The sequence below is a fragment of the Eurypyga helias genome, unplaced genomic scaffold, assembly GCF_000690775.1.
Source record: "Eurypyga helias isolate BGI_N326 unplaced genomic scaffold, ASM69077v1 scaffold5605, whole genome shotgun sequence".
Classification (NCBI taxonomy): Eukaryota; Metazoa; Chordata; class Aves; order Eurypygiformes; family Eurypygidae; genus Eurypyga; species Eurypyga helias.
The window spans coordinates 19,431-44,751 of record NW_010251945.1 but is presented as its reverse complement, the minus strand read 5'-3'; the positions used below and the strand labels follow the sequence as shown (position 1 = coordinate 44,751).

At 46.8% G+C, this 25,321-nt stretch overlaps 1 protein-coding gene across 1 annotated transcript in view; it reads left to right on the top strand.

Moving 5' to 3' along the window:
* Positions 1 to 819: 819 nt before the first annotated feature.
* DNM1 (dynamin 1) overlaps positions 820 to 25,321 on the top strand; it is a 43,851-nt gene continuing 19,349 nt past the window's right edge. Inside the window, 14 exon segments of the mRNA XM_010152175.1 lie at positions 820 to 976; positions 2,134 to 2,283; positions 3,534 to 3,737; positions 4,269 to 4,367; positions 5,024 to 5,184; positions 6,307 to 6,449; positions 6,533 to 6,668; positions 7,979 to 8,046; positions 9,099 to 9,237; positions 17,278 to 17,364; positions 17,573 to 17,643; positions 18,090 to 18,141; positions 19,371 to 19,382; positions 20,634 to 20,747. Coding sequence (XP_010150477.1) covers positions 820 to 976; positions 2,134 to 2,283; positions 3,534 to 3,737; positions 4,269 to 4,367; positions 5,024 to 5,184; positions 6,307 to 6,449; positions 6,533 to 6,668; positions 7,979 to 8,046; positions 9,099 to 9,237; positions 17,278 to 17,364; positions 17,573 to 17,643; positions 18,090 to 18,141; positions 19,371 to 19,382; positions 20,634 to 20,747 — 1,593 coding nt within the window.

The following is a 25,321-nucleotide window of genomic DNA, read 5'->3' as shown; positions in this document are numbered from 1 at the left end:
TAGGACTTGTTTTAACAAAGAAAACTGTGTTCATGCTGTAGGAACCATGTTTTTGAAGTGATGCTTCTCCTGCTAGACAAGGAAGCAATCAATCAATCATATTTTCAGAAATGCCCAGTGGGTCTTGAGCCCTGTGAACAGATGAGTATCTGATAAACAGACCACAAACTAGCAGGGTCATCGGCAGATGCGGTGAGCACACCTAGCTTTGCTCAAAGCACTTGGATTTGGAAAAAGAGAAAGTAAAGGAGAACTTGTGAGCTGTGGCTGCAAAGTCAGCATTTGGAGAAGGATAGGGAAAGGTTTCCTTCCTGTGAAATGATTTGAAATACAAAAAATTCCAGATTCCTGTGAATACAGAAAGAAGCTGCTGCTGCTTTTGCCTTGGCAATTCCCATGTCTTGAGTAGTTAGCCAGGAGAAACCTTGGGTGGAGGCAAGCCTTTGGCTGTTTATTCTTTCAGATGTATCATGTGGTGTCTTCTCAGGCCCCAGAGTGCAGGGTGTGAGTGATTTTGTTGTAGTTTGGGTTTGTATTTTGTCAAAAGGAGGCATGCTAGTTTTCAGGCTCTGCTTCAACTTAATGATGAAAGATTTTTTATTTTTTTCCTCCAAGTAGACAGCTGTATTAAATGGGCTTGTTAGTTGGCTCGGAACTTCAGCTGAAGGAGCTATAACTTACAGGCAGGATTAGAGGGAACATGCTGTGAGTATAGGCTTCTTCAGCACAACTGCCTCTCATACTCATTGAGGAGGAGCATCTGGTTTTTAGCGCCTTAAACTTCTTTGTACCCATGGCCGAGACCCCCTGTTAGAATCCATGTATGCTTATAGGAGCAGAAATGTTGTGAAAAGGGAAGGAAGCAATCATTCACTCATCTGACACTTCCTGTTTCGTTTCAGGGACTTTCTGCCACGTGGATCTGGCATCGTAACCAGACGCCCGCTGGTCCTGCAGCTGGTGAACTCCAGCACAGGTACGTGAGCTGCCTTCCCTGTGTGTCCAGCTGGATCTCTGTGAAGGTCTTACTTGACCAGTGGCAGTGCTTAGTGTGGGAATAAATTAGAATTTTCCCCAATAAAAATAACCTGCAGCTGCGTTTCAGTTCTGCCTGTTTTAACATCTGATGCATTAAGTGTTCAGAAGCAAAATGCTTCTTATTTTCTTGTTTTAATTTATTAGGCAAGGCTCCATGCATACACATCACAATTTTCCTTTGCCTATGCAGCTGTGACTCTGGTGAGTGGGTAGGACCTAAAAACCACATGACCCTGCTGATAATCTGCTGAAATAAGGGGGTGAGATGATTTAATGTACTGAAAACCCATTGTGAGAACACTCCAATCTAAAAAGAAAGACTACGGAGTTCTGTGACTGGTCTCTTGGGCAGTTCACTCATTTGGTTTTGCTACTTACTTGCAGGGTATTTTCATCAGGGTATTTCATCAGGTATTTCCACTTAACAGAGGTTAAGATCTCACCCAGGAGCTGACAGGTGAATGTTTCAAGGTACCCTTACTCTCTTGTCAGGTGAACTTGATCCATCCATGGTAGTGCAGTCTGCAGTAAGGAGAGAGTTTGACTTTTAGGAGGCTTTTAAAATTGAAACAGAGTTCTTGGGTTGGTTAGCCGATTCAAGGACTGACACAAAAATCCCACCTATCACCAGCTGGTTCAAAACCATGTCCAGAGAAGATTTTTTTTTTCTCAGGTCTGTTCTTGTTATGTAATGAGACTCTTTTTTTACCCTCAGCACTTTAATACAGAGCTAGTTCAAGTTCTCCTGAGTACCAGGGTATCTCCTGGTGTAGCTGTGGAAATCCCTGCAGGCAGGTACACACTAAATTTGCGTAGTGTCAGCAGAGAAGATCCTGGATTGTTACTTGAATGAAGATAAGTGAGGATGCTGCCTCTGATGAGACCAAAGCTGGATTGGGAAGATGTAGATCAGATAATGTGACTGCTCTGACTTCTATGCCAACCTGCCAGGTGCTAGTGGGAAAGGCCCTTGCCAGACTTCATCCCTTCAACTGTTCTTTTGTTTTATTTTGCTACAGGACGTGTTTTCATTACACTTTGAGAGTTTCTCTGATTACAGTGTCTATTTCTGACTCTCTGCTTCTGTTTAAATAGAATATGGTGAGTTCCTACACTGCAAAGGAAAGAAATTCACTGATTTTGAGGAGGTCCGTCTGGAGATTGAGGCTGAAACAGATCGTGTTACTGGCTCCAACAAAGGGATTTCCCCAGTGCCCATCAATCTTCGCGTCTACTCTCCCCACGGTGAGCCCTAATGTAGTGTCTGAGTCAGGAGACAGATGAGGCAGGCTGCTGCTTTGTCATGAAGTAAAGACAAAGAACAGAGATGAAAGAGGGAGTGTGCTTGGGTCTGACTTTAATCTCCGTGTGCCTGGGCAATGCTGTATGAAACTGTCAGCCTTACCTATATTGCTGAAATGGGTTTGTCTGCCAGCTGAAGTGTCTGACTACCAACAGAACTTCTCCATGAAACAACTGATGCCTGTGCGTAAAATCATTCCTGAGGCTGTTCCTTTCCACCAGTATGAGCACTACAGTGAAGAGCTGCTGTCTCTCCTTGCTTTTTGATACTGCTTTACTAGGCAAATAAATGGAACAAAAAAAAAATTGATGGAGAGAGTGGCTTTCTTGAAGAGCACTTGCCTTCTATTTGCATGTAAATACCTACTTTGTGTAGGTAGTACCTATGTCATATGTCCCTGATCTCAGTGGAAGAATTCCACTTAAACAAGGGAGTGACATAGTCCCAAATTTGTCAGCTCCTTGAATGTGAGCAGCTGTATGTGCATTTTTTGGAAAGCAGCAGCTCGGTACTACACAGCATTTGGTTGGGCAGAACTTGCACTAGATTTTTAGTGTTTTGGGTGTTTTTTTTTTTTTCTCTCAGCAAGACTTAACAGTTATAAGGCTCATGTTGTACTCCTTCAGGAGAAGGCCCAGCTGACTTTGACAGGAGTCTCTCCTGAGTAAGTGTGGCAGGACTGAGCTCTTCAGTGCTGGGGGCAACTCATAATGAGTGGAACCAACTCTTCTGACTTGCCAGTCTTTGTTATTAAATGAAAAAACATATTGTCATCCCTTTCCTTTCAGTGTAGCATATGTAGGACTTTGAGGGCAGTTTCCCTGATCAGTGTTAAAACAAGTGGTTTAAAGGGCAGGGTGGTGAGATTGTTGACAGTCACTGCTAGTAACAACTAGCAACTAGTTCTTGCTAAGCAGTAACAAAAGAACTAGAAAGCTCTGTGTGCTTGTGTGTGTGCATCTGTTATACCTCATGTGTATCAGAAGCTCTTAAGCTATAGGTGGTACTTGTGTACCAGAAGACAACTAGTTCTTGCTAAGCAGTAACAAAAGAACTAGAAAGCTCTGTGTGCTTGTGTGTGTGCATGTTATGCCTCGTGTATCAGAGACCCTAAAGCTACAGGTGGTACTTATAGACCAGAAGATTCCTACCTTAACACTCCCCTGTGCTATCTCCCATTCCCCGTGTCTAGTCCTGAACCTGACCTTGGTGGATCTCCCGGGTATGACAAAAGTCCCAGTAGGGGACCAGCCCCCTGACATCGAGTTTCAGATCCGAGACATGCTCATGCAGTTTGTCACCAAAGAGAATTGCCTCATCCTGGCAGTATCACCAGCCAACTCAGACTTGGCCAATTCTGATGCCCTGAAGATTGCGAAGGAGGTGGATCCTCAAGGTAAACATCTCTTAATTTAGCATGACGTTACTAGACAGTGGCCTGACTTTCCCTTCTGCCTTGTGGTTGCGATTAGCTCAGTGGCTGTGGGCTTCTATCTGTTGTCTTGGGTTGTATCTTCACCAACACACATTCTTCTGTGAGGTGTTAGTGTTAAGAGTTACTGTACTAGCATTTTTGTTATTCCCCATTGTTCCTCTGTCCAAGCCCCATTTCTGAAGAGGTGAAGGATTTCCTTTCCTTCAGTCACCTGCATTCTGCCTGCAGAAAAGTAGGAAAATCTGCACTAAAATCCCTCTCTGCTGCGGCATCATAGGCTGTGCGTGTTCCAGCAGGATATAACTAAGAACTGACCTTGATTATTGTCCTTTTTGCTCTCGTGGCCTCCTGAACATGATGGGAACTGTAGCATTTGAGTCCAAGAGCCCTTGAGTAGCCAAGCTGGGAAATCTGTAAACTCTGTGAGCAGAGAAAATATTAATCAAGATGTTTGCTTGATCAGGTGTGTTTTGTGGGTTGTTTTCTCTGCAGGGCAACGCACTATTGGAGTCATCACTAAGCTGGATCTTATGGATGAAGGAACTGATGCACGAGATGTATTAGAAAATAAATTACTTCCTCTTCGTAGAGGTATGTTTCCTTAGCTTTGTCCACGATCTCTTTCCTCTGTTTTCCCTGTGTGAGGCGTTCTGGCCACATCCCCTTCCTCCAGTGCATCCCCTTCCTGCAACATCTGTTTCAGCTTGTGGTTAAGCCATCTCTGTTCCAAGCTGGAACTGAGTAAAGGCTGGGGAACAGGGATCAGTCACACTGATAAGAGAACTCTTTAGGTATTTGTACCTTGATGCATAGTCTTAGCAGAAGCGTAGCCTTATGCTCTTACCTTTACTTTCTCTTTCCTTCAAAGTAGTAAGGCAAGATGCAAAAATGGAACTATCCTATGGTTTGCCATAGTATATCAGAAGAAATAATACTGGGCTGTGATACATGCTGTGTGTAGCTGTAGCGAGGTATGTCCTAAGGACTTTAACAGAAGGCTGTCAAACGAATGAGTCCGGGGTATGCTTTGTGACTGGGGGAACAGTAATAAATGAGCCAATTCTCAGTTGCACAGTCACTCTTTTCCTGCATACCAAAATATCAGAACCTGGGCCATTCAGAGGAAATTCCAGTTTTGAGCTTTCAGTTGGTTCCTAATAATGTGCTGCCAGTTGGGTAACTTCTTTCTCAGTCTGAGTCCCATTCTCCTCCTTGCAGCCATCTGATCTCTAACCCCACTCTTACAGGTTACATTGGTGTAGTCAACAGAAGTCAGAAGGACATTGATGGCAAGAAGGATATTCAGGCAGCTCTGGCTGCAGAGAGAAAATTTTTTCTCTCCCACCCAGCCTACAGACACATGGCTGATCGCATGGGAACCCCCTACCTGCAGAAAGTATTGAACCAGGTACTGCCAGCAGTTGAGAACTGCTGCCTGCTATCTCATAAGAATGGCTAGGTTGGTCATCAGGGTACTTCTGAGGTGGAAGAATACAGGAAAAGCTAAGACTCGTGTATAATAAATACTTTAAATTGTTTTGCTGCAGCGAGACTTGTGAAGGCTGGTTAACTCTTCTACTCCTGTATCATAAAAGGCATTTTGGTGCCCAGTCCTATGAAGCATGCCTGACTTGTGTAATGCTGACACAGTGAAACATGTTAAGGCCAATAATGAAGCTTACCCACCAAAGGTGGGATGCTGCCTTATACTCTCTGCGACACTGGTGCACAGTCAAGTTGGCTTATGGCATTTACGCTGTCAGAATGCAAGGTCTTTCTGGTTAAGCTAAAAGATACCTTGGGTCTTTATACCCAACAGTAAGCTGCAAAGATTGGTTGGACTTGATGAGCTTAAATGTCTTTTTCATAGAATCCTTTAGGTTGAAAGATTCGAAGATCGATTTAAACGTGATACTGGCCGTCATTTTCCCATCTATTAACGCTGTCTTATTTCGTGTCACATACAGTAGCAACTTAATGTTGCTTCCCTCTCTGCTCCCTTGAAAATATTCCCTTAAGTGAAGAATTACTTTGTCCTGTTTCATCCTTATTTAAGTCTTTAAACTGGAGTCTTCCACAGCTGTGCTCTGTGGAAAACCTCTTAGAGCCTCATCAGTGGTTTTGGCTCCTCCCACCTTGCCTTATCCTTATCATTGAAGGGTTTAACAAACAGTTTGGGTGTTAGTGCTGTGCTACTCTGAAGACTGAATAGCCTTTACCCTGGTGTAAATAGTAAATGTTAATACTTGTATGTGAAGCTGCTTCTTGGGTTGGAGACAGCAGGTTTCCATGAATGTGAGGTTTGTACCAGACTAGAAGGTAAAAGGAAGGTCAAGAACAGGAGGTGGGGAGGCAGGATAGATGCAGCTCATAACTGGTATCTGTCCTGGGATAGACTTTATTAGGACCACTCAGAAGGATTAAACACAGAAGAGAGGAGTGTTCTTTATTTTGTGGTGGGGAGGTAGCAAACTCTTCCCAGTAACCACCTAGAGGATTTTATTTAATCATAAATGTTGTTCTGGTGCAGCAATTGACCAACCACATCCGTGACACCCTGCCAGGGCTGCGGAACAAGCTCCAAAGTCAGCTCCTCTCCATTGAGAAGGAGGTGGAGGAGTACAAGAACTTTCGCCCTGATGACCCAGCTCGCAAGACCAAAGCTCTGCTCCAGTAAGTGGCCTCGGCTGCGTGTCTCTGCCTGGAGATGACTGCTCAGATGTGGCTTCTGCCTCATGCTTTTTGTTTTCTTTCAGGATGGTCCAGCAGTTTGCTGTGGACTTTGAGAAACGCATTGAAGGCTCTGGGGACCAAATTGATACTTATGAGCTGTCAGGAGGAGCTAGGATTAATCGCATCTTCCACGAGCGTTTCCCCTTTGAGCTGGTGAAGGTACTGCTTCCCTGTGCTGCCGAGACCCACTTTGTCTTATTGCCTGTTGACTGTTAAATCTTCTGTCTGTATCCTTACTCCTTCTTTCCCTTTTGAGTACTTTGTTTCATGGTTTTCCTTTCATTGCCTTTTTTGCTTACTTTGCCTCCTTTATTGGGGCCTTCCCATAGTACTGACCTTTCCCTCAGTCCCTGTCCTTGTGACAGAACTTAACTTTCTCCTCTTAGTTAAATAACAATGTTTCTTTGGCTTAACTCCTAAATGCTAAACTAAATGTGCAAATTAACTTCACTTTACACAAACAATAGTAAATCAGTGGTGGAATGTCCTTGCAGATGTGTTGTGTCAAAGCTACTTTGACTGAATTTCAAGATCCAGCACCATTTGTACTATGTGTACTTCCTTGATCCCAAGCACCAGACTAGAACTAAAGCTGCCCTGATAGATATGCAAGATGGAGCAGATATACTTGGGATTATTTCTGTCTGTCCCTTATGAATGGCATAGACATGGGAACAGTGTAGAAACTGTTCTACTGTCATAACAGTTGAAGAGGATTTTCACTGAGTACAGTTTTCTTGGATGGCAAAGTATACTAAGCTGATCAGAAGTGGTACAGAAGAATTTTTTTTAAATGTCAGTTGAAAAAGACTATAGGGCCAAATCGTTCCACTCCTGGATTTTCTGCATTTTGGTTCCTTTTTTGGCATTTGAATATAATGAGGCCCTTCTAGTGAAATAGAAGAGCCTGCCAGCTGATCAGAAGTGGTACAGAAGAACTTTTTTAATGTCAGTTGAAAAAGACTAGAGAGCCAAATCATTCCACTCCTGGAATTTCTTCATTTTGCTTTCTTTTTTTGCATTTGAATACAATGAGGCCTTTCTATCGAAATAGAAGAGCCTGCTTTGCATTGGATAATAGATTTTGGTATGTGAACTGTAAATTTATTTGTGGTGTTAGCTGAAAAAAGAGCTGCCAAAACCTCATGAGAAATCTTGGGAGACAAAACAGTTTGTTTTAGAAAGCAATCTAGCCCTTCAGTCCTATAGCTTTATCTCAGAGAAGCTCCTTGGGAGCTGCTGGGGCTTGGCATCTGTAAGTGTAGGCCCTTAGCTATTCATATTTGTCCAGGATGCCTGTGTTGGCAATAGAAGCATTATGGCTGGGCTCTGTATCCAACACTGGACTGAAATCATCTGTCACGTGATAGTGCTGGCATGGGACTTCTCTGTAAAGCATGCTGATGTGTGTCTTGGCGTTGTGCAAATAAGTGCCAGACAGTTTCTGATAAAATTCTCTCTTGGTGCAGATGGAGTTTGATGAGAAGGAGCTGCGGCGGGAGATAAGCTACGCCATCAAGAACATCCATGGTATCAGGCACGTATCATGCACTAGGCAGACCATTGGCTGCATAACCTTGTAAATACCTCTAGACCTTCTGAATGGAGTTGAAGACTTCAGAGGTACGGTAGGTCAGTCAAAGGGGAGGGATAACCTCCTTGGACCATCCCAGTGGCTTGACTTTGGAAGTAGGGACAATTATCCAAGTCAGTTTGCTTTCTCTTCCTATGTGAGAGTTGCAGAAGCCTGAAAGGTAAAACTGCCTTGGTGATGAGACATTTTCTCCCTCCTCCGTGTGTCTTGACATAACAAAGGATAGAAAGAGCGATGCAAGCCCATACTGTTTCTTCATTTAGTTAAAACTATAATGTTGGGTTTCACTTTCTGCTTCCGTACTAACCAACAGTTGTTAAAAACAGTTGTTGGTTCTGAGCACCTCCTCCCATAAAGAAAGGAGCATTGGGGTGCCCATCACCAGGATCCTTGTGCTCCCAGGACATAGGTAGCAAACACATGTTTTTTCCCTCAATGGAAGCTGTCCTTCAGAAAGCACAGGCCTGAGACCCTGCTGCTGGGAAGGTGAGCAGGACCTGGTGCTTGTCAGAGCCCTTCCTCCACTCTGGATATGAACAAATACTGACCTAGCCTTATTTTCATTCCTTTCTTTTGCTCAGTTGCTATCTGAGCTTGATAAAGGATATCAAATGTGTTTAGTGTCCTGCCCGTTAAGAAAATCTTTCAGAAAAGACCTCCCATCTGCTGCACAGCTCTGAGGCCAAATATGCTGCAGAGGGGTCAGTCGCTGCTACCCTTAGGCCTGGTGATGGAGGTGAAATGGTGGCCTGGCCATGGCTGTCCAGCTGGGATCCATTTTGCCCTCAGCACCTCTTTCCTGAGTGGTGCCAAGCATCCCCCATTTCCTATGGACTCCTGTCAGGACTTGTCTGGGGGGACGTGGCACCCCCTGCCCCGCGTGCCGGGTTTCAGTGATGGCGGTGCCTGCTCTAAGATGTGTGTGTAACGCTGTGACATTCTCCTTGCCCCTTCTCCCCCTCCTGCCTTGTCTTGTCCCCACCCTGGGTGTTTAGAACCGGTCTCTTCACACCCGACATGGCCTTTGAGACCATTGTGAAAAAGCAGGTGAAGAAGATTAAAGAACCTTGCCTGAAATGCGTGGACATGGTCATTTCGGAGTTAATCAATACCGTTAGACAGTGCACCAAGAAGGTAACCAGAGGCAGCATGGAGCTGGCACCTTCCACCCGCTCGCTGGCTGCGGCGCAGCATCGTGACCTGGGCAGGGACTTGCCTGCAGCCACACTCGGTGTTTCTAACCACCTCCTCAGCATGACTAGACCTGAGCGGTACCAGCCTGGGACCATCCAGCCAGCAAGCCAAACAGGAAGGGGAAGCACTGTGGGATGTGGGCCGTGGCCCTGCTCCCTGAATGTTTAGAGCTGAGGGGTTCTGGAGACATCCCTGACATCCCTCTGTAGTGTGATTCCTGATTCCTTTGAAAGCCAGTGGTATTTCTCATGTGGCCACATTTGATTTTAAATTTAGTATCTGGGTTTATTTTCTAAGCCAGAAACCAGGATTTAAATTTTGTCCCCTCCGTTACTGTGTAAACGGGAGGGTTAATCCCAAACTAGCCTCTGAGTGTTGCTGGGAGGTATGTAGGGCTGAATGTCAGAGGCTGCAGAAGTTATTGGTGTGGGCTGTATCACAGAGAAATGTTCCCATGGTGTTTGGCTTGGTTTCTGGTTGGCTTGGTCCATAGCCTGTTCTGGAAGAGCAGCACATGGCTGAGGAGCAGCAAGTTAGCTATGTCCATCAACCTCTGTGGTCCTCCTACTCTGAGAGGGCTTCAGGTTTTGCCTTTTGGGAACCACACTGGTATTGGGGGCTGAGGGAGGGAACCTTCCTGAATTTTGCCCTTTGGATATGGCAGCTTTTCTGATGTTGGGGTTGAAAGGCAGCAAGATAAGAGTTGTGCCATTCCTCTCAGCCATGGCTTGCTACTTCAGGCAGGGCTAGGTGCTGGTGAAAAGGCACCTCAGTTAGGGTGGTGGTATGGGAACTGGTGACTGGAATAGCTGCTGGCTATTCAGGTGCAGGTAAATGGGCACTGCAGGAAGTGTCTGGAGAATCTGACACCCTGTCTGTGAGGGTGGGGAAGGGTGCCCAGGTAGTGATGCCTGCTATCGCCTGCAGATGTCTAGTCCTTAGGGCCAAGAGCCTCTGTAGAAGGGCTTAGGCATGCAGGCACATGCTTTGTCCCCCAGGACAGACTGGGAAAGGAAAGTGGATGCAGTGGGAGATTGCTCAGGTTTCTAGAGTGCTGGAGGAGCTTCCTTTTTCTGTCCTGCTGTCCTCTCTTGGGGTGTGTGACTGTGGGGAGCACCCAGAAAATTGCCATTAGAGCCTGGCGACAGGTAAGCACAGGCCCTCGGGCTGCCAAGTATCCAGAGTCGCCTGCTAACTGGATCAGAAGGGCCCTCCTTTTTCATGCCCTCTGAAGCTTCTCTTGATTTGTTCTTCATCCATCAGTTGCTATTCAAAATCTCCCATTTGTTCTTTCTCTTTGCATCCTTCCCTCCATCTTCCACTCTGTTCTTCATTGTTTCTTTTTGTTTCCCCTTTTACTGACAATTTCAGAATAGACCCTCTGTTCTGACAGCAGCAGGTTCCTCAAGTGTTCGGGTGGTGGGGAATAAGGAGGAGAGACTGCAGGGATGGAGAGAGATGTCACAGATTCAGGATTAAAGTATTCCATTTTAGCTTAGATCCTGGTGCTAAGAATCTGATGGTTGACTTCAGTGCGAGTTGCTCTGTGTGTGCTTTAGTAGCCATGGTGACAGTTTTGGATCTGAAGAAACAAAGTATTGTCATTCAGGTGATACACAGGTACTGGAAGGGACCGATTTTTTGGAAATAATCTTTTGTGCAGCCCCCCTCCCCAGTGTGGTAGATGAAGCAGTGTATATTGAACTTAGGGCAACTGCATTAGTAGGAAACTGCTGCTGAGTCAGAGGATGTGAACTGAACTCTGGAAATGGCCTTGTTTTGCTCAAAGGGGCAGTGTTGGCACCTTGAGAGACACCCTTGGGGGATGCTGAATCCTGTAACATGTTCCAACTCTTTGCTGCTTAAAAGGCAGACTAGTTGTAGGCCCTGTAATGTGAGTGTTCTGATACTGGTGTTGCTTGGAGTCTTGCAGGTGTTATCCACAGAGATAAAGATGAGATGATGAGGGAAATATCTGATTTAACTGAGGTGGTGGTTAATCCATAGCTTGCCCTGGATTGGTGGTTAGATACAGGCACCCCAGGTTTGACTATGTACCCTACCTTTAGAGACAGTATGCCCTTCCCATGTCAAGGGGACATTGTCCCCCTGAAAGTACTTCCGAAGTAAAAATGCCCCATGCTAAAACAAATAACGCAGAATGTGTAACAGAGCATCCTGGCAGGAGCTCTAAAGTGTTAAAGATGTGCTGAAAAACTTGTTGGGGTGCAGTAGTCTTGAATTGGATTTGTATTGGCCATATGTTAATAACTTCAGTTGCTGTGCACTTTTGGCCGCTTCGTAGCAGAGCCACTGAGAATACAGGTCCCTTGGATGGTGTCAGTGGGAATTAATACTTCCTTAGAAACCTCAACAGGCCCGTACTGGATCTGATGCTGCAGGTTAGATGAGGCAGAACAGATGCTTTGTATAGCTATGGATGCCCTGTAGCATGTTTGTTTTCCTAAATACTGGGTGCATCTGTTCTTACTGAGGACGTTAACGTTGCAGGGAAGGCGAGTGAGATGTAATATGCTCCGTAAGTGGAGCAGTTTGTCTGAATCCTTGGAACTGAGACACATCCATTCAGTTCAGTTCTGCCAAACAAGGTGCAAGTGACAGACTTCGGCAAGTCTTAGCTTGGCTCCTGTTCAGGCTTCCTGCAGCTGGAAAAAGGAAAACACGAAGGGGAGATAAGTGTGGTGGGAAGGAAAGGGGCACGCCTGAGGCCAAGGGAAATGAGACATGGTCAGTCTCTAGGAAGAGAGGCAGCGGCTTGCTATGGCCATCAGCTTTGTCTTCAAATCCCAAGAAGCTTTTGTTAAGGAAGACCTCACTTGATCCCTGGGGGTTTTGCCCGTTCGTCTTGCTCTTGACAGCTCACCATTTCACTGGTCCAGCTGCTCCTACCTCATTCCCCTTTGCCACTTCCATTTGCCTGTAGACTCTCCTGATACTTGGCAGTGCACAGGCCCCATAGCAATGCTCACCTGGTTCAAGAAACTAATGGAATGAACCAAAATCTCACTTCTCATTTTGCCTTGTGTTTTCTCTCTTTTCCCTTTTCCTTCCTTCTCTTTCCTCCTCCTTCCTGCTCTCTCTGCTTTGCTTTCTTCTTCCTCGTTGCTTCCTCCCACCCTGCCCCCGCCATGCAGAACGGGTCTCTTCACGCCTGACCTCGCTTTTGAAGCCATAGTGAAAAAGCAGGTGCAGAAGTTGAAGGAGCCGAGTCTGAAGTGTGTGGATATGGTAGTGAGTGAGCTCACATCCACCATCAGAAAGTGTAGCGAAAAGGTAAAGAAACAAAATAATGCGAAGAAAGGTCAATGCCCATCCCCTTCCCACACACTTCCATGCTGTTTCTCCACACACACCCCAGGAACTCCAGCAAACCTAGTGAGAGAAAATGGATATAAAGATGCATCGGAATGAGAGCAGCAACCTGCAGGTGTAAGAGCAGTTGAAAAGCAGAGCAAGAGAAGTGGTCGTCAGCTGATAAGCTCTTTAGCTGAGAAGTGAGCTGGGATCCAGTGGATTACTCTGGCATAGCCTTTTCCTCTATCTGGCTCGGGGGCATTCACCTCAGTGTGGACCAAACCCTTTGCAAGCTTTGTTTGCTGTGCCACTGCCTGCACATTTAGAATTTCTTAGGTGTTTTCTGGGACTCCCTTAAAAAAATCCAGATACCCTAGGAAAAGATAAAGCCTGAAGATGACCTCACATCCCCACACCATGAGTGGTCTGCAGATTTCTCTTGTCTGCAGAGCTATGTTGAGCAGTAGCACATATAAAACGACTGCCAATTAAAAGTTTGAGGTGCAAGACGTCCTTCAAGAGGTATTCAGAAGATTACTGTCCCAAAAGGCTTGGGGACAAGCTTTTGCAGGCATTACACCCTCTGCATCATTCTCCTGCTGATCTCTCACCCCATGCGCAGTGGGAGGTAGTGTGTATGCTGTGAACCACAGGAGCTGGAGCCTTGGGCTAGTGGAGGGCAGCAGCAGATGGAGATGAGACAGCCCTGAGTGACAGGGATGGTGTCAAATACTGCTGGGAGGCTGGGACACCAGTGGGTTTGTTTCCCAGGCTGGTTTCCTCCAGGAGGTGGCACCACATGTCTCCTTTAAAAAAAAAAAAAAAAGCAGATGTGGCAGTTGGTGTTAAACTTGCCAGTGAAGGGCCAGAAACAAGTCTGGCACAACAGAAGCATACTTGGGAAACGGAGTTGGAAAGGGTTGTTGCATGGGTTATTTTAAGATTTGAAAATTAGAATTCCCTCCTTCCAGAGTTACAGCCGGACTTGCCAACTTGATAAGAGTTCAGGGTGAAGGGAAGAGCTGAGCTAGTATGGTCTGGGTGTACTCAGGCATACAGAGCTCACCTCTGCCGAGGAGACATCGTTGACATGCCCTGAGCTCTGCCCAATCTATTCCTCGCGGAGTCCTGCTGTTGGCAGATTGTGGGGGCTGATGTGGTGAGGCAGAGTAACTCCTTTCCAGCCTGTTTCTCTTGTGGGTGTTTTATTTTGATGGGTTTGATTGCTTACACTGTGTTTTCTGCATCTGGCTGGAGATGTTTGCTTTGGGTGGGAAAGCAGAAGGATCACGAAAACCCCAAGAGTGTTGAATTCGGCTTTCTCTATTGGACTATCTCATTAGAGTGGCTGGATACCCACTTGTTCTGTGGATTTTAATCTGTCATATAGTGGAAGACCCTGTGAGGATGCTCCAGGGTGATACAGGCGAGGGTAATCCTGTAAGGAGGGTGACAGTAGCAGTGGTGTTGTAGGAGGCGAATGGCTGCAATAAATGCTGGAGAGGCCAGGGAGGCAGATGTGAGTAACTGCCTGAATGTAGCAACAGTAGTGGAAAATAAAAGGAAGACTAGTAATGCTTAAAGTGAAATGTCTACATGTAGTGAGAAGGCTGATCTTGCCTGTATCTCCTTCTGAAAAAGTAGAAGGTAACTGCCATAGACCACTTTAGGATAGCAGCCAGCCTGAGGAGGGTTCTGATGGCATAAGGTAGCAACAGCACAGGGGCATTAGTTAATTTGCAGTATTTATCTTGCATGTTATAGCCCTAACTGCTTGATGTGGACAAGAGCATGTTGCTATTAGGGGAGGCGTCTGGAAAAGGCTACTTTAGGACTGGTGCTAATTGTAAGGTAATACCCAGCCTGCTGTGTTTTGGGCTGATGCTGCCCCTCGCATGACAAAACCAAACCTTTAAACTCACTAGAAGTCCTGCAAGGCTTCTTGAAAGGAAGAACTGCTGGGGCTAACACCTCTTGAATTAGCTTAACAGTCCTGTAGCCTTGGTTTGCTGCTGTCCTGAACTATTGTGTGTTACTGTTTGTGTGCTGTCACAACTATTTTGTTTCACCTGATGGTGAAGGAATCTTTGTGCAGTTGATAAAGCTGCATAGATGGAATAATACCATACAAGAAAGAACACAGAAGGCGGCAAACACACCTGTTGCCTACAGAAGTACGGTTTTCCTGTATGAAGAGAGATTTGCCGTTGACTATCCCTTGACTATTAGACCAAGTTGAGGGCTGAAGAGAAGGTAACCATTAACTGGCCTGATTCTGGGCTTCTTCCAGTCTGTTAAGTGGAAAGTAGCTCCAAAATCAACAGAAAGCTGGTGTAAGCACATAAGCCCTTACATTTAGGAGGGTAATGCTCTAGCTCGTGTTTTTCCAAAAGCAGGAACCCTCTGTGTCAGGCTGCACTGCAGCATCTTCAGTGCAGGAAGGTCTTGCAAGTCAGCAACCCTTCCGGTAGAGGTTGATCTTTGGTGTGCTGGCAAGGACTCCTGGAATGTGCAAAGAGGGGAACTAAGGAACACTGGGACAAATTGGTTTTCAAAGAGGGCTGTAAGCTTGTATTTTGATTAAACAGGCAAATGCAGCTGAAACAGAATTGAAAACCCACTTGAGCTGGGATGTGATCCCAGGCTGAGAGACTTAACCCCTTGAAGGGTCGCCTGCTCTCCTGTCTTTCAGTCATGGCATTTCTGGGTGCTGTTTGTACTGCTGGTGATCACTCCTTGCCCCTCTATGCCCTATTGCATGTTCCCTGGTGGTGTGACATTCTGTGGCTTGTCTGTGTCCTCTTTCCTCACCCGCCCTTGCTTCTCCCGTGCATGCCTGGGGTTGGGAGCTCTTGCATGGGGACTGATGCTGTCAATTTATTTTTGCACATGAATGTTGCTGATTGACCTGGGTTCTGAATAAACCACAACTTGTTTTGCATTTTGTGTGCATTTGTACTGGTTGGGAGTGGGGTGGGGGAAGGTTTGTGTGGTAGGTTTTGGGGTTTTTTTGACTTTTTTTTTAATTTGAAGCAAAGAAGCTGAGACTTGCTTAGAGGTTTTCCAACTTCCTGTTTTTCTGTTTGACATAACTTGCCCATCTATCCTTTGCCAACCCCCCAAAGGAAACAGGAAGCTTTGCCTGCGTGTCCCTGAAGCAACCAGCTGCCTGAACCATAAAGATCATGGAGAACACCCAGTTTGTGCTTTCAAGACAAGGTGGTGGTGGGGAACACTAGTTCCACTTGTTTTTTCCTGCCTCTGTAGGGTCATTGGCGTTCAAAGCAAACCACACATTTGAAAACAGGCAGTGACAAATCTAGTCCTCAATTTCAGTTCCAGGCTATTGGGACTTGCTCGACTGCAAGGGTGCTGAGAGGGTTTGAGACTAATTGTAGTTCTGTGTTAGAAATATTGCTTGTTAGTGTGGGATCTGGCTTCCAGTAGTGAGGCTGCACTGCTTGAGCCTGTTCATTCTAGCATGTTGTAACTGCTTATGTGTACAGAACAAAAAGCCAAATCAGTTGAAGAAGCTCTCGTGTAAATGGGAGAAACAAAACACATGCAGTACAGGTCATAGGAAAATTAGATTTTTTTTTTTTTAATATATATACACCCCCTTTAGGCAATATAAAAGACTGATATTAGGAAATGCTGTTTGACATTACAATCAAACTGGAGGTAATTAGAAAAATGGGGAAATTATTTCAGAAGGGATAAGTGAAATGGGGAAGAAAGGGCTAGGTGCTGAGTCTGGAGGATAAGTTTTATTTGACTGCTTGGCCTGACGTGAGAGGCATACAGTTCCTGCTGTCGAAATCGCTAGAGGTTTATAAATCTAGGCAAGTAGGTGAGTGCTGTGTGAAACCCAGAGGGCTTTAAGGGTGCTGATTTTGGGAGTGTTTGTCGTGTGATTTCTGTAGATATTCTTCTTTTGAATCACAGCTAGCGAAGTCCTACTTTTCTCTCTGAGCAGGAAAGGTTTCCCTCCTCAGTAACATGGCAGAGTGTGACATAGATGTTGTGAATACAGACCTCAGCTACATAATCCTGCCCCAGCACAGGTAGCAGCAGCTGGGTGCCCAGAGCACGGTGTTTCTTGAAGACACGTACCCTTGGGTTGGTCAGATCCTCTCCCCTTACAGATGTTTGAGAGGGCCAGATGCTTTCTCTTAGTGCCTCAGCAAATGGGGATTGAAATCCACTTCACTTCCCAGGGAGACTTCCCATAGGATTTAGCAGGTTGTAGCAACAGGCCACTCAGCTACTCAGCCTACTACAGTGGGACGCTGAGCACCTAGAGAAATTGCTCACTTTAGTGGGTAAAACCCAACAAGCAGTGAGTAGCGCACTTATATCTGGGGTTTGTCAAGAGCCTCACGGCAGGAAGAACGTGGTGGGTTTGGAGCAGGTCTCAGGAGAGGCAGGAAGGTTGCTGCAGGAGTGAGAAGGGCTTTTCTCTGAAGCCCAAAGCAAGAGGGAATGAAGTTTGCCCCCAGCAGACCTCCAGGAACTTGGAAAAATCTGTCTGCAAGTCCAGCTTTCTAGAACTTCCCTTGAAAATATCTGATTGCAGGGTGTATGTATGCATGCATATATGTGGGGGGTTGCTTCCCCCCTTCATACCTCCCTTTCCCATGTGCACGTGTTTTCTCTCTCTTGCAGCTCAGCCAGTACCCTCATCTGCGTGAGGAGATGGAGAGGATTGTTACTACTCACATCCGTGAGAGAGAAGGCAGGACCAAAGATCAGGTAAGGGATCAGGAATGTGTGAGAGGGGAGATTGGGTGGGGTGGGGGGACCCCTTTGAAGGGACTATCTAGATGAGAGGGGCCTGAACCAAGTAAGGGATGCCTGGCTGCAGAGGGCTGATCAGATGAACAATGAACTGGGCTCTGCTCCTGACTTTTAGCCGTGTCAGTCACTAACGTCTGTCTCGCTCTGTGCCTCTGTTTGGCAGGTGATGCTTCTAATAGACATTGAGCTGGCTTACATGAACACAAACCATGAGGATTTCATTGGCTTTGCCAAGTAAGCACCCACATCCTATTGCCTCCTCTTCTCTGCATGCGTGTGGCTCTGTCCTATAGCTGCTCCAGTAAGTGGGATGCTAAGGCCCTGGTGCAGATGCTGTGGTCCCAAAGTATGGTTCAGCTCTCAGTATCGCTTGTTTTTCAGTGGCTCTGTACTGCAAGGCTGGGGAGAACAGGCACATGTAGAAGGGGGAGTTAGGGTAGTGTTGGTGCGGGGAGGGAAGCAGAAGCTATGGAGGGTTAGCGACTCAAGTGTGCTTGATGTGGGAGTGAGAAAATGAGGAGAGCAGGGTGAGAGAGCTGATGGAAATAGATTGGGCTGTCGCGTCCTGGAAGGCAGTCGTGAGGGGTGTGAACTCACTGTAGCAGCTATCCGATGGGAGCAGGATTCAGGTGATGGAGAAGGGCCTGAGGGGTTTTGAATGTCTCTGCTGTTGTTTGCAGTGCTCAGCAGAGGAGCAGCCAGATGAGCAAGAAGAAGGCAGCTGGCAACCAGGTAGGCCAAGTTCCATCTCCTTCGCTGCTCCAAGGACATGTTTGCTACCTGGAAGCTGCCAGGTGGACAAGTGCTGGGATGGATGCAGCAGTACTCATAGTGTGTTTTACTACTCAGATTCTGTTTATACCTGGAAGTGTTTTAGGCTCACTGCGCTCAGGAAGAACTGAGCATGTAGCAGCAGTAGAGGGAAAGTGCTGCAGAGGGAAATGGATGCTTGATAATCAAGATCTGGTCTTGCTTTTCTGCTAGAACTCCCTATTAATGTTGTGTAAACCCCTGTTTGTTCAGCCCCTTCAGCAGCTGAGTGAACTCTTCTGAGGGGAGGGGTACACAACACTCGGTCTGAACTGCTGTAGCACAAAATTGTCTGTTCTAGTTGTCTTTCCCATCAGTGACAGCTAGTTTCTGGAAGGGGATTTCAAGAGAGTTCATGGGCTCTCTTCTGAAAAACTTCACTGGAAATTCTTAAACCTCTGTACAGGGAGACAAAGGGTGATTGTAGCCATGGTTGCACTGGGTATGTATAAGTATATACATACACATGTATGTATATACTATACATATATACACATCCATGGGAGAAGACAGCAGTGGAGGGGAGGGAGTTCCCTTACTCCTTCAGGAACTGTGAGGAGTGTACATACAATTGTAAAGGGACTAAAGACACTTTCTCCCAGACTTACTGGGGACATGGCAAGGCTGTCTAGGCGAGAACATTGTGTAGAAACAAAGCCTTACAAACAGTCTTATAGAGAATGGAAGCAAATGCTTTTGCTTTGAATTTCTTAAAGAAATTCACTCCTGATCCATCCTCTTCATAACATGTTTGACCACCTTTTGTGCACATAAACACGCAGACAGTTTCCATACTGTTGGCAGACAGGTAGGTCAGCAGGTTGGGCTGGCCAACCTTCCGTTTCATGGGATCTCACAGCAGCTGTAGGGAACCCCATCCTCTGCAGTGTACCATACAGAAAACCCAAGTCTGAAAGGGTAGACTCTGGATCTACCTGTAAAGCGCTTTGGCTTTCCTGTGAGCAGACTTTATTTTGGGATGGGGGTTGCTTTTCTTAACACCAGGGGTAAAAGATGTGGTACCAGCTTCCAATTTATTTTATTTTTGAGCCTCTCTCCTCCTGCTCCAGCTTTCCTAGTAACAATCTCTCCTCTCTTTGCTCCTCTCCTGCTCTCTGCTCTGCTGCTGTTGCTATGGTTCCCCTTTGCAGGATGAGATCCTGGTGAGTAGAAGGCCACTCAGCAGGGTGTGCTAATGAACATTAATGTTGCATCTGGGAAGGCAAGAACAGTGCTCAGACAAATTATTCCCTCTGCTGCTGATTGGGGAGAGGAGGGCAGCTCTAGGCACAGGTGAAGCAGAAATGAGGCAAAAAGGTAGTATGCTGAGGAAAAAAATCAGAACTGCTGGTACATCTTGTGAGTGGGTGGAGATAAAAAGCAATAATCCGAGGATGTGTGGCTCTGTTTCACTGCCCCCTCCTGCCCACAGAGAGAATAGGACTGTTTTGAGCTTAACAGTGGGCATGAGATGAAGATCCAGTGTTCTTATATTTACCTTTATAGGGTAAATTGTCAGTTAAAAGGATCATGCACCTCTGGTAGGCTGCGTCGCAGTGTGACATGCTAATATGCACTGCAATCGCATGGTTTTTTAGTGCCAGGTCGTTCTCAGCAAGCACATCCATACAACAAAGTACACACATGCAGGTATTTTGGGGTGTTAACAGTGCAGTAATACATAGAAAAGCTAATGCTTTTAAGCTGATGCATACTTGCATTTGATTACTGCATGTGTGAGGCTCTAAACCAGCACTTGGTAAATTGGGAGTTCCCTAGAGAGTAGTAATAGCCTGTTGTCTGTATGGACTAAACTTAAAGGAACTTGTTTTGCCCTAAATTAATATGAATACTCAGATACCTGGCTTTCCTAAAGTCCAAGGTAGTAATTCCAGATGCACCATTTTGTTCAGTTATACTTAGTGTCTTCTTTTTACTAAACACGATTCTCTCTGGGCTGCTTGCCCATATTTCTTGAACTGGTTCCCCCCACCCCGAGCCGGGTGAAGCACTCCACATGCACAGTGTGCCACAAAAGGTGTGCTGGTGTCCTGGTTTTCTCTAGGCATGACCTTTTCTGGGTGTGTTGCTGTGATCTGGTGCTCATAGATTGTGCCGTTGTCTGGGGCATTCTTGATGCAGTTTTTCCTGCATCTCTTTCCCCTTGGCAGAGGGTATAATGCACAGCACTGCCAGGTTCCTTCCTGCGTCCTTTTTATACTGTTCCTGGCCCTTTGGAGGCAAAGACCTTCACTGGCCAGTTGAGTGGGGGGCTCTTCTGGCAGCAGCAGAGAGCACGGGGTTCCTTGTCTTTCCATACTACTCTGTGTGTAGGGATACCCTCTGATCTTTCCTCTGTTGCCTCAGGCCAGGATTTAGGGAGCTTGTTAATGCCTGCTGCTTCTACCCCTTAGGTCATCCGAAAGGGCTGGCTCACCATCAACAACATCGGGATCATGAAGGGTGGCTCCAAGGAGTATTGGTTTGTCCTGACAGCAGAGAACCTCTCCTGGTACAAGGATGACGAGGTGAGTAGCTCAACTCTGCGACTTCAGTCTTGAGCATCTAATGAGGATAAGGCTTCCAGTTCACTAGGTATCACAGATGTACCTTCCGAGTACTGGCTGCAGGTTGTAACACAAGGACACAGGCTGAAGCCATCCTTGGGCCGCCTTCCTTGTGGTCTCAGTGCTGCTGAGCATTTCTGAATTTATGGGAATGTGGCTTTTTTGACACACAAAGAGTAACATCTGCGCTTGTAGCCCTGCCTGAGTGGAAAGTTGACGGACACTTGGAAGGAATTTGACCTTCATTTGTCTTGCTGTGGCAGCTGTGATCAAGTGTTAGTTGCAAGATTTGGACTTCTTAGTATTTATGGGGCAGCCATGATGAGTTTCCTGAAGGAAGGAGTATGGCAGAGGTTTTCATGCATCTCTCCTAGTTGCAAGAAAAAAAAAATGCTATGCTCTCCTTTCTGAGCATAGCAACAGGAGTTGTGGCTCAGGTGCTCGCTCTTTCCATCTTTTGAGTAAATTACTTAACCTTACCAGGATTCAGTTGTTAAATGTTCCTGCTTTTCAGCTCTTTCAACTTTTCTATATTGAACATGCCAGTTAACACATTATTTGTAAAACTGTTGGAATTGTGAATGGTTAGAGTACTGCTGGTCAGAAGTACAGTGATGTGAGGAATATCACTGATAGGAACATGGACCTACTCTGTAGAGTTGCTTGAAAATCTTGCATATTAGGAGTTCTGGCAATGTGCTGTGATGCTTCAGTGGGAAATAATATAAGCAGACAGAATTGTCCCAGCTGAAATTATCATTGTCAACAGTGTGTTGCTTCCTGTGCAAGACAAAGGTAGATAATTGTCTTTTTGGATTACTTTGAAAAGAGAAAGAATAGCTGGATGGTTTTGGTAAGGACACGATCGAAAAGGTTAGTCCCACCCAATGTGCTGGGAGTTGAAAAATGCCTGGGATGATGTAGTCATGCGTTCTGAGCTGATTGGGGTTTCTGATGGCAAATAGAGCAACTGCTTTGCCTCTCGTTGTGGTGTGTGTCCCTGAGGTGGTCTGAGGCACGCAGTACTGTGCCTGGGAGCTGCAGCTAGGCCTGGCTTCTTGTCTCGTTCGTATCAGTGGGCCTGTTTCATTCTGGGCAGGTGGAAATGATGACAAATACAATGATGAATCAGCCTCTAAATATCGCTTTCTGCATGGAGACTGCTGCTGTGCTGCTATGGATGAGCAGGCAGCAATTTCCTAATTAAAGAACCAGGCATTGAAATGTCTTGTGCTGAATCAGTGTGTCTCTGCTGTAAGCCCCCTGCCCTTTGTATTCGGAGCTGCTTTGGGAGGCTTTGCTTTCCTCTAGGTTGCGTACGCAGGTCGAGTGGTTATAAACATCAAGGAGTTTAATCAAAGCCAGCTGCTACATCTGTGTTACAGAGGGGATCAGAACTCCCTCTCCTTCCCTGGGGAGTGGGAGGGAGGGAGGGCTGCAGTGGGGATGTGTAAACTGTTGATAGATTCCAGTTGCCTGGGATGGGGATTGGACCTGCCTTCCCTCTTGAGGGAGGGCAGCTGTGGGGGTCAGTAGCAACTGAGGGTCTGCAGAGTTTCCTCTCTGCATAGCAAGAGGTAGAGCTGCCGAGTGAAAACAGTTCCCTACCCTCCTTGGTCCTTTAAACCCAGGAGAACCAGTGCTGATGAGGTCTGAGCTGCCTCTGAGAAAGCAGCCTTTGTCCTCAGCTGAGCAGGAGGAAAGGGAAGCAGGTTTTTATTTGCTTCCTCCCTGAGTTCAACTCCTTGATCTCTGCAAGGGAGAAAGGAAGCAGCATCCACCTGGACTCCGTAGTCGAATCAGGCTAATAGTTGGTGGATTTGAGGGGCAGCTTGGAGAGCCTTGAGCATGGGGATCCCCATCCCAAATCTCAGTCCTGTGTGGAGCTGGCTCCGTCCCAAAGAGCTGTCTGTAGTGCACGGGCCTCTGTCAGGCATGTCTGTCCCAGGGCGCTCCTTCTCCACCAGTTCAGGAAGACCTGTCTTCTCTACAACTCCTGACGTGTTTTTAAGGCAGTGCACTATGATCTTTCTGCACTTAAGCTCTGGGAGTAAGGGGGAGGCTTGGTCTGCCCCACCCCACACTTCCGTGGGGCTCTCTTGTCCCAGTTCCCCTCTGCTCTGGCAGCTTTCCAGAGGGACCAGGGACGGCACTGAATCCTTCTGTGGATGGAAGTACTGGGGGCAGAGCTGTGGGTGATGATGAGGGAAGGAGCAGGATGAGGAGGTGCGCGGTGGGGTGAGGGCTGGGGAGCACCTCTGGAGCTGGGAGGAGTGGGGACGCAGCCTGTCCCTACCCTGTTTTGCAAGCCAGGACCCAGAGCCTGTGGAATGAAGACATCTGGACCCCATTAGTGAAATACCAGTCTTTCCGCAGTGCTGGCTTGTTTTTCCTCTGCCTCTGAAGAAAGGAACTGAAACTTAGCATGTCTTAAAGGGCCCGGCATTGCTTGTGAGCAGGGATATATGGCTGTTGATGCTCTGGAGGGGCCTGAAGGAGTGTGCAGGGGAATGGGAGGGGGAGGAAAGAGCAGGCCAGGCGGGGGTGGAAAGTTGGCTCCTCACCCCTCCTTGCTGCCAAGAGCATGTGTGTGTGCTCCTGGGCTCTCTGTTTTTCTTCCTGTCTCCCTTCAATGAGTCAAATACTGGCCCCATGGAGAGCGGTCCCACAGAAGGCTGGCCTCCCAAGACCTGGAGACCCTCCTGAGGTACCTGTACCTCCTGAACCCTGTGGAGTTATGCCCCAGGCCAGGAGAGGTGAGGAGGAACCTGCTCTGGCTATGGCAATACAGAGCCAAGATACCCTTGCTCAGGGAGGCCACAGTGTCCCCAGGGCTGGAGCAGCAGCACAGCACACTGGTTAACTGCTCAGCAGGCACCGAAGTGGACACAGAACAAGAACTCAATTTGAATAGTCCTGTTTGAATCCCTTGTGAAATGCAGTGCCCATGTCTCAGCAGCGCTTTCCTACCTACTGGAAAAAAAGGGGTGTGAGCTGGGCTAGAGCTGCAGGTGATGGGGATGTTGTAGGCAAGGTGCAGTGAGCCCTGTGCTCAGGGCTTGTCAGTAAAGCTCACTGCCTGCTGGAGGGAACCCCTGCATGCCCTCCTCTGTGAGGGTGACCGCTCCGCTGAAGTGTCTCCGACTGTGCCACTGTGTGCTGGAGGGTTTGTGCAGCTGGGTAGATGGATATATCTGCTGCTTCCTTTGGGAATTTGTGTGAATGTACAATACAGATGGGACCTTCTGTCCCTACTCAGGTAAATCGTACTACAAATCTGGGGCTTGTAAGAACAGGTGACTGCATGAGAAGAATACTTTCACATCAGCAAATAAGGCCGTATTTGTGTGTTGCATGTCATGTCAGTGCCTTTGAGCCCTGTGTGTGTACAGAGGGGGTGAGCACAGAGTTTTAAGTACTTCCAGGTGCTGGGGGGTGCTTCATTTTTTTTTTGCTGCATCAGTTGTGCTTGGGCTCCTTCTGTCTTTATGCCTTCTCTTTTGCTTGAAGTATGAATTATTTTCTCCCGTCCCTGGGGAAGACGTGACCTTGCTGACAGTCACCAGATAGCTGCTTGTACTGTACTTGTTAATGCCTTGTACCCAGTTCTAGTTTAAAAATAAATACATTGATCAATACTGAGGTTGTTTCCCCACTGTACACATACATGTGGTCCCCCCTGTTCTCCACCTCTCCCTCCCCCACAAAAGTCTGTGGCCTCGAGGCCCAGCTCAGCTAATAGAAATCCTTTTGGCTTTACTCTGATGCTCACAAGTTGTCAGAAACTTGCTGCGATGGGTCTGGCTGCAGCCAGGTTTTTGCATCCAGCTTGTTTAAAGACCATTGGAGCAGGTCTGCTCCGAGGTTCCTCCTCTCCTGCTTTCACACTGCTCTCAGGTGCTCTCTGGGACACGTTACTCCTCTTTACATCCTCTGTGGAGCTCTGTGCATTCATTCACTCATCTCTTTTTCACAAGTGCATGTTTTCTCATGGATAATCTCTTACTCAGTCTTAATCAGTCCTCACTTTTACTCACTGTTTCTCTTCTTTCTTTTCCAGACAAACATCAAAGCAAACACAACTTTGAGCATCCAAACCTCCAACTTTCAACCCTTTGTGGGTTTTTCTTTATATTAATGACCAGCATTCTTCATGATGCAAAATCCTCTTTCTCCAGTCACCTTTCTGTGCTCGATCCTGCCTTCTCAGGTAGCAAAGCACAGCGCAGTTTTGACTCTGCCAGGCCTGCGCCTCTGTTTCTGCATTGTATGGCAGAGTTTTAGCATGGGAGAAGCCATCCTGAACACAGCTATGGGACAAGTGCATGAAGCTGAAAGAAATAAGAAGGGGATGAGAGAGGTGGAGGAGCAAGAGGGTTGTGAGCAGGCTGGTGAAACAGGCAGGTAAAAGTGATCATCAGGCATGGCTCCGAAGGGTTATCACCTCCCAGGTGGAGGGACGAGTGACCTTTGCATGCAGCTGGCCCGCAGCCCACCCTCTCCAGGCATGTCCCCGTGCAGCACTGGCAGTGTGT